The following is an 8,647-nucleotide window of genomic DNA, read 5'->3' as shown; positions in this document are numbered from 1 at the left end:
TCCGAAGAACCCACCGATGACAATATCGTACAGAACATTAATGCTAAGGAACAACTTGAAAGTGATGGCGAAGAGGAAGTCGAGGAAGAACCATTACCTACCGCAGAAGAGGCATTAAAAGCTGCAGAATTATTATCCCGATTTGTTAATAGCAATATTGAAAACGATAATTTGACCATGGCGATGTCTTCTATACACAATAGTATTAGAGACTATTTTTACAATAAAATGAAAAAACAAAAGCAGACAAAAATTACAGATTATATTCATTAAAAAATACACTTGTATGTGTATAATGTGTACGTAATAAACGTACAATTTTCATTTCATTAGTTACTATGTTTCTCTATTAAATTAAATACATACATAAAAATGTTTTTTTTTCACAAACCGCTTTGTATGACGTCCGGTTATTATGACGTGTTTGTCGATTCCCTTCGATGTCATTATAAACGGATTCCAATGAAATGAAGTTTAAGAGGGTACTTCAATGCATTTTTTCTCTTGTTTGCTTTTATTGACGTTATATGAGCACGTGTGCATGAGTATTGAATTAAAAGAGCCAACTAAAAAGGTGAAAACAAAACATCTGGGTATAAAATTAAATTAAAAACAAGTCAAACATCACCCAATCAAATAGTCTGCAACTATTTATATCATATTTCGTTAGCTAATTTTGTACATATTTTTAATTTATTTTATTATAATGGTTAAAGAGAAAGTAAATTACTTTAAGATATAATTTAAATGAAGACTTAATAAACGACTTCCCTACTCAATGAACCATTAACGTAATTTAATTAATAGCTTCGAAGCAAAAAAAGTTAATGTAATCTAGTTTTTAATTAAAGTTTATCGGGCTCCTTAAACTCTTTCAAGTCTGAATCTATTTCATAATAAATTTATTATTCACACGTTTCAAATTAAACACAGTGTTTTTCTACATCAATCTATTAACTTATTTTTCGCTTTATAACATCATCAATAATTATTTAACAATAGCAATTTTAATCCAATAAAAGTCCATTTGGTTTCATAGCATTTTCCCATATAATGGGAACAAAAAAACTAAACCACATAAAGTCACATTAACGATGTCCACCTTTGCTAAATCCGAATTCTCTTCCGGAATGTTCTCCGCCTTTTTTGCCATAATCTTCAAAATGAGCATGGTGTTCTTCGTGTCCTTGTAGTCCTTTATGTCCCTTGTGGTCTTCGTCATAGTGGCTTTTAGCATGGTGTCCTTTCTTTCCGTGGTTGTCTTCGTGATGTCCGCTGTGATGACTGCCGCCCTTTTTGTGACCACCCTCCTTGCTGCCATGATGGGCATGATAGTCTCCATACTTGAAGTGTTTGCCTGCTTTGTGAAGTTCGTCATAAAATTTATGTTCTTTATGGTAATCATCTTTGTGGGCTTTGTGATGGAATCCTGTGGTTTTTTGTCCTTTCTTGTGACCCTTCTTTTCCCCGAATTTTCCGCCTTTGTGATAACCGCCCGCTTCATGGTGTTCACCATAATGACCGTCTTTATGATAATGACCTTTTGCATGTCCACCTTTTTCTCCGTGATGCCCAGCTTCGTGCTCATGTCCATATTTGCCATGATTATCGACGCCGTAATGATGGCCCGATTTATATCCTTTTAATCCTTTTCCGCCATGTTCTGCGTGGTGATGAGCGTGATTTTCATGTCCGCCGCCTTCTTCGTGATGCTGAGATTCGGCTAACGCCAAATCGTCCTTATGTTTTCTGTTATCGTCAATGTTACGTGCGCTGACACACACTGACACAACTATGAACAAAACACCACACCGAGTCACCAAGGATCTCATCGTATTTACTTATTGCTTAGACTGGTAGAGTAGAATACCGACTATGACCCTTACAAGTGTTACACGATATTTATACTTGGGTGTTGCTAAATTTTCAACAGGGTGTCTTGCACGAGAAAGCAAGTGCAATATGCAAAGCCCCACTTTACTATTACTTACTGCTCTTGACCTCAATAGCACTAATAGCACTTCCTCGTTTCCCGCAGCATTACTACTTGCGAATATGATAGACCAAAGAGAACCGAGCCAGCTGTTCAGATCTAACTAACAAGCACTTGTTCCGTTTCATATGTAATTTTTTATTAATTTTTTTGTTTTCTGTTTAATAATACCTGCAAGAATCGCAGAAATATATATTTATATACAGTCAAAATCTGTTATAACGACATCGAAAGGACTACTCATATTTGATCGTAAAAACCGATAGTCGTAACAGCCGGTGACGTTGTTATTTAGTATCTATTATTGAATGNTTTAATACCTATTATTGAATGTGTGATTAATATATTCATGTATAAAATAAAACTACATTTTATTTATTTCAAGTAAAAAGTATATATATATATGTATGTATAATTATCATTTTTCTATATTAATAAAATCTGTCATTTTAGTTATTTCAATTCAAATGTTTACAATACAGCTGGTAGTTCTAACAGATATAATTCTTCGTAAATATATGCTAAATGTAGTCGCTTAAAGAGGTATGTCGTAATAAGCAATGTCGTAATAACCAATGTCGTAAAAAGCAGTGCTTTATAAGGCGGTCTAATATAATTCAGCCGGGACCTATGATTTTGGTCAATATAACCGGTATGTTGTTCTAAACGATGTCGTTGTAAAGAGTTTTGACTGTATATATATATATGAAGTCGTTCAAACTTAATAGAAAAATTCTGCATAGAACAGGTCTTACAAGAAACAATGATCACAAAAGTGTCAATTGCAATATACAAAGAATAACTTTAACTTTTTGCAATCAGTATCGGTTTAATTAAATATAGGAATTCAAAACAAACAGAATTAAAATTAGACAGACTATAGAACTAGGAACTGAAAATTGCTAGCATTTCTGTAACAGTAAGCCCTTATTTTAGCATTTTACTTTTAACTAATTTTTTATTCTTTCTAATTTGGGGAAAGGGCGCTCCCCAATGCCGTTAGTTATCATCATGCTTAAAAAGATTCTAAATGCACTTTGTACATTTGGAAATGTGTTTTTAATTTTGTTTTGTAATTAATGGTTGATTTCCTCAAAATAAATATAATATTTATCAGTAAGATATATTAATTTTAGGTTAGTGAGCACTTGGCCAGAATGCCCAGTGGAAAAAAGGAGCTACTCGCCTTATTAGAATCCGTAATACACATGGTCTACATGCCCTATCAGAATTAGAAATTGTATAATTATTTTTCAATTAAAAACTGCAATTGTTTCCTTTACTTTGGGTTCTTTAATAATAATTGAAACATTTCAATTTTTATTATATTAGGTGGATTTTTCGAAACCATTTGGATAAATCATGTAAAAAATTTGGATTAAATGATTATGATTATATTTAATGTAAGTATAATAACAATCAGTTCACACTAAATTATTTAACTCATTCTAATGGTTTCACTTTCAATTATATTACGTTTCGTGTAATGTTTGCGCGACATTCGCATTATTTGACCGAAAGATAAGCAACAATCTGAATTTCAATTTGAAAGAACATAGCTTCCTTATTGCCAATTCGATTCTAATATTAACTAACCAAAATGCAAAATATAAAATCGTCTGCGTGTATTTTCTTGTGTTACTTTACTTATTGTGATAATGAGGTGTAGCATATTAATTTCATTAATAATGCAATAAACTAAACGTAGCGCCGGACATCAATCGAGCGTAAACGAATCCGTTTGATACAGTCAAATTAAAGATTGACAAATAGACCGCCCAATGTCATGAAAAGTAGGCAAACTATTATTGGCCAACAGCAATCAACTATTTTCAACTGTTTCATGAAACTTTTGTTTTTGTATTCGATTTCGGACACAGCACACTTTTAAGATACCAATTTGCAAGCGACATACAATGCCACCAGAACAAATTTCAAATGCTTTTTGGTCCAACGAAACAAAATTTCACAAATTCAAGGTTGACAGCAGATCATGTCTTTATTCTTTGTGGGTTCTTTCGAGTAAGGTTGTATTATAGGGGGCAATTATAAATTTTTGAACTATAACAACTCCTCACGATCAATACTAATTGAAAAAGTTATACATCTCTAATTAAAACTTAGATGACATAAATCTCTTTTTCAACGTCACCCTGAAAAATATTCAAACAAATTATGAATGCCCTGCTTGGATTTGAACTGATTATGCTTTTCCGATGTAAGTAAATTTACTATTGAACCCCTAACGGGGGGAAATTAGTACGACCATGGCTAACTGACAATTTCCATTGCAATTCGATGATAATTAACTACTTGTTGTTATTTAGTTTTATGCAAATCTATTAATGTACTGACAGCATGCAAAGCATCTTTATCACAGTTAGAATTCTAACCTCACACGTCTTGATCAAAGTGACCAGTTTCCAATTAGAGCACATTCCGTTTTTTAAATGACCTNTTGTGTCCACCTTCTTTACTTCCATGGTGTGCATGATAATTTCCATATTTCTGGTGTTTACCGTGTTTATGGTAGTTATCGTAGAACTTATGTTGCTTGTGGTAATGGTCTTTATGGGACTTGTGGTGGAAGCCGGTAGTTTTTTGTCCTTTCTTGTGTCCTTTCTTCTTATGAAATTTACCACCTTTGTGTTCTCCACCTTTCTCATGATGGGCCCCGTAGTGATCTTCCTTGTGATGATGGCCTTTCTTGTGACCACCTTTTTCTCCGTAGTGACCAGCTTCATGTTTCTTGCTGTGCTTTCCGTGCTTTGCTAGGTCATGGTGGTGAGAGCTTTTGTATCCTTTTGTACCTTTTCCACCATGTTCGGCATGATGATGAGCATGATGTTGTTTACCGTTTCAATATAAAAACAAACATGTTGGAGTTACATTGAATTAGCATTAAACGGATATCAAAGTTTCAAGTATTTACATTCAGAATTTGGATCTTTTATTAATACTTAGTTGAACTTAAAGTGTAACTTTAAGTATCATTTTCCACCACTGAAAACTAAAAAGCTGTAAAAAGCGTGTCAGCACAGCAATAAACGACTACTCATACTTTAAAAAAAAATATGTTTCTGATAAGTAGCTCATATCCATACAGACGTATTATAATGCTAATAAAAACCGTACTTTATTGGCAGAAGTTGCACATTAAATAACTTTTACCATAAAATTAGCACACAGGATTTTTTATAGTCGTGGTCAGCCAGTATTTATGACTCAATTATGTTTTTAACAGGGAATTAAAAATTCTTCAACATCGTTGTAAAGTTCAGGTTTAAAAGTATTAGGTTTAGAGAGCATGCTGCTGTGGAAAAAAAGGGAATCTAAGTATACATAAAGCTTATGTAAAAATGGAATGTTTTAAATCAACAAAATTAATTAAAAATTTTAATAAATATAAGGTATATATATTAAATCTTAAAATGTATAGTGTGCAGCGAAATAGTAATTTCTTTAATTTTACAATTTTTGAGTTTGTGCCACATAACACTGTCTGCCCCCGACGTCCCGTTCTTGATTACACAAGACATCTTCAGAACTCATCGAATGTAGATATATTTTTTATCTGAAGTTGACGAAAATCTACCACTCCTGTAATCGAGGGCGAATCGTCACAAACAGACAAATTGGCGCAGTGGAAACAATGAATCCTGTGGATTCCAATAGAATTATATAATAGTAGTTTTGCTGATTATATGTGACTGATAGAATAGCCTTAAATAAAATGGAAGCGGTACTGACAGATCAGTACTGTATGAAAATAAATAAAAGTAAAACTAAAATACTGGTATGCAAGGGAAGAAAAAGTAGGGAAAGAGCAAATATAAAGACGAAAAATTAGAAGAAGTGGCTGATTTTGAGATATCTAGGAAGTCAGATAAGTCAGGACGTAAGGAGTAGTAAGGATGTAAAGCAGAGGATAGCGCAGGGTCGTGTCGCCTTTAATAAAAAAAGTCACTTCTATGCTCGCGAACAGTTAATTTAGAAATTCGCAAAGGGTTGTTAAAGGTGTATGTTTGGAGTACGGCGTTGTACGGGTACGAAACATGGACAGTGGGCGCGGCGGAAACGAAAAGGTTAGAAGCCTTCGAAATGTGGTGTTATAGGCGAATGATGAGGATAACGTGGGTAGTAAAGGTTAGAAATGAAGAGGTATTACAAGGAATAGGAGAACAGAAGACTCTTTGGAAGTCAATAAAAAATAGGCGAGATAGGTTGGTAGGACACCTTCTGAGGCACGAAGGTCTAGTCAGAGACATATTAGAGGCAGAAACAGGAGTTAGGATGGGGTAGAGGTAGACCTAGGTTAGATTTCTGTTCTAGTTTTGGGGAAATGAGAAATTTGGCTCAGGATAGGAAAGAGTGGAGCTACGTGTCCAACCAGTCTTAGGACTGACGACCTTATGATGATGATGTAATTAATCTGATTGTCTATTACTATAAGCATTACTATCCGTCGTACAAGTAATAAGCAAGAAACTATTATGAATGATGCTTCATACATATATTTTAAATCTTTATTTATATATAATATATTGAATAAAAAACAACGAATATCGTGTACAGTAAAAATAACAAAATGTTAACAGCGCAGTCACATCATCCACAATACAACGGGCAGCTGAGTATTCTGTAATTTATAAACTTGAGCAACTTTCGAAAATGAAAGATATTGCCATTAATAAGGCACAGTTAGGGAAGACTGAATGTGGCTGTGGATAATCAGTTGTGACCATGTGAGAAACCGTACTCTTTTCCTTCGTGGTGTCCGCCCTTCTTTCCATAATCTGAATGATGTTTGTGATGCTGTTCGTGTCCACGGTGAGCCTTGTGACCTTTGTGATGTTCGTCGTAATGTCCTTTCTTGTGGTGTCCATGCTTTCCGTGATGAGCTTCATGATGTCCACTTTTATGGCTACCGCCCTTCTTGTGTCCACCTTCTTTACTTCCATGGTGTGCATGATAATTTCCATATTTCTGGTGTTTACCGTGTTTATGGTAGTTATCGTAGAACTTATGTTGCTTGTGGTAATGGTCTTTATGGGACTTGTGGTGGAAGCCGGTAGTTTTTTGTCCTTTCTTGTGTCCTTTCTTCTTATGAAATTTACCACCTTTGTGTTCTCCACCTTTCTCATGATGGGCCCCGTAGTGATCTTCCTTGTGATGATGGCCTTTCTTGTGACCACCTTTTTCTCCGTAGTGACCAGCTTCATGTTTCTTGCTGTGCTTTCCGTGCTTTGCTAGGTCATGGTGGTGAGAGCTTTTGTATCCTTTTGTACCTTTTCCACCATGTTCGGCATGATGATGAGCATGATGTTGTTTACCACCACCTTCTTCGTGATGATGCGAGGCTGCGGCCACTAGATCACCACTTTCATCTTCTTCGTCTTCTCTGATGACCCGGCCGTGAACAGCAAGTATGGCAAGCAATAATCCGAAAAGGACAACGGCAGTCCTCATGTTTTTGAGCGAACCCCTCGCGTCTTGTGTGATTGTTTGAATGAACTAATGGTAACTAATTTCTTTTCACACCTAACAAATTATTTATAGTAGCGAGGTTTCCAGTAACCTTCGAAGGAATCTTTTCCGCAACATTAACGATGAGTTTTTTGTAACCACCAATGCGATGGCGATCAATGCATCGATTGATTTTAATTAAAGTTTCTTCGTTTCGTAACAGGCTTTCTCTGGTGCTGTTGCATTTTGGTTGAGATTACGCGATTTCTTCCTTACAATTATTGTAAAACAGCTGACCCAGATTTGTTTATACGACCGCTCCATAAATTATTTGCTACCTTGTTGTTGTTGTTATTATTATTGTTGCGGACACCTCGAGGTGGCATAGACCACTGCAAATAGGCAACTTTCGTAAAATTTCTAGAACATTCAATACCAGCAATTTAAATATAAATGCGGCATGAAGCCGACCTATCTGGTTCTTAACGATTCGATAATTTTCTTGTGGTTAAACAAACAAATCGGACGTGCTTTGGCTAAGGTAGACTCATTTAGCAGAAATCTTCTTAATTGAGTTACAACGATGCTTTAATAAAAAACGTCTCTTCGTCTTGCGTAGATCGAGTCTACAGATTCACTTTAAAGTAAGGCTTCTTCATACACAATGCGAATATCATAATATGATCAGGAATTCTCCAACTGAAGTTATGCACGAAGAAAACTAAATTTTTATGACGACGCAAAAATTACAATTTCCTATTGTAAATGATTAAATTTGCCGTAGAAATAATAGAATTTATTAGGTAACTTGTAATAATCACAATTTTGACACGAAGTCACAGGCTAGTGGGATAAATTGTAAATATCGCTTTAATATTTAGGTAAATTTTCCTATTTCATTTTCTCCGTGTGGTTTCTTTAATTTCATTAACTAGCTTTTCCCGGCGGCTACGCTCCCAGAAATTAATATTGTTTCTCCATAAAACCTTTTAACTCCCAATTCACCCTTACAACGTTTTAATTTTATGTAATGTCGCCACCTTAGATTTCAAATACAAACGTAGCAACAACATTTCATCTGTAAGGGTTGATTTTTAAAAATTGCCAATGAGCAACCTTTGAGTAAATCCGAGTACAAATAAAATATACCCCATGGAAACGTTGTAACCTCTCTTCATTTGATTAATA

General features: G+C 34.8%; 3 protein-coding genes across 3 annotated transcripts; all 3 read right to left on the bottom strand.

The window, feature by feature from the left end:
• Window positions 1-1,088: 1,088 nt before the first annotated feature.
• Window positions 1,089-1,832, bottom strand: LOC108733228 (histidine-rich glycoprotein-like). Its single transcript, XM_018464318.1, has one exon. The coding sequence runs from the start codon at window positions 1,830-1,832 to the stop codon at window positions 1,089-1,091; it is 744 nt and encodes a 247-aa protein (XP_018319820.1).
• Window positions 1,833-4,420: 2,588 nt separating this feature from the next.
• Window positions 4,421-4,837, bottom strand: LOC112906333 (histidine-rich glycoprotein-like; the record flags this gene model as incomplete). The annotated part of the gene is made up of 1 exon (XM_025980263.1): window positions 4,421-4,837. A coding segment is annotated over one exon (417 nt), but the record flags the coding sequence as incomplete, so codon positions are not given.
• Window positions 4,838-6,724: 1,887 nt separating this feature from the next.
• LOC108733227 (histidine-rich glycoprotein-like) lies at window positions 6,725-7,462 on the bottom strand. Its single transcript, XM_018464317.1, has one exon. It carries the CDS (start codon window positions 7,460-7,462, stop codon window positions 6,725-6,727), a length of 738 nt encoding a protein of 245 aa, XP_018319819.1.
• Window positions 7,463-8,647: the final 1,185 nt, after the last annotated feature.

The sequence above is a fragment of the Agrilus planipennis genome, unplaced genomic scaffold (genome assembly GCF_000699045.2).
Source record: "Agrilus planipennis isolate EAB-ADULT unplaced genomic scaffold, Apla_2.0 scaffold76, whole genome shotgun sequence".
In the NCBI taxonomy this organism is placed as follows: domain Eukaryota; kingdom Metazoa; phylum Arthropoda; class Insecta; order Coleoptera; family Buprestidae; genus Agrilus; species Agrilus planipennis.
Note: the sequence above shows the minus strand (reverse complement) of the source record. Positions and strands in the feature narration are given on the sequence as shown.

Excerpts from the sequence above, each read along its gene's own strand:
- LOC108733228 (XM_018464318.1), bottom strand. The coding sequence starts at position 1,832 with ATGAGATCCTTGGTGACTCGGTGTGGTGTTTTGTTCATAGTTGTGTCA.
- LOC108733227 (XM_018464317.1), bottom strand. The coding sequence starts at position 7,462 with ATGAGGACTGCCGTTGTCCTTTTCGGATTATTGCTTGCCATACTTGCT.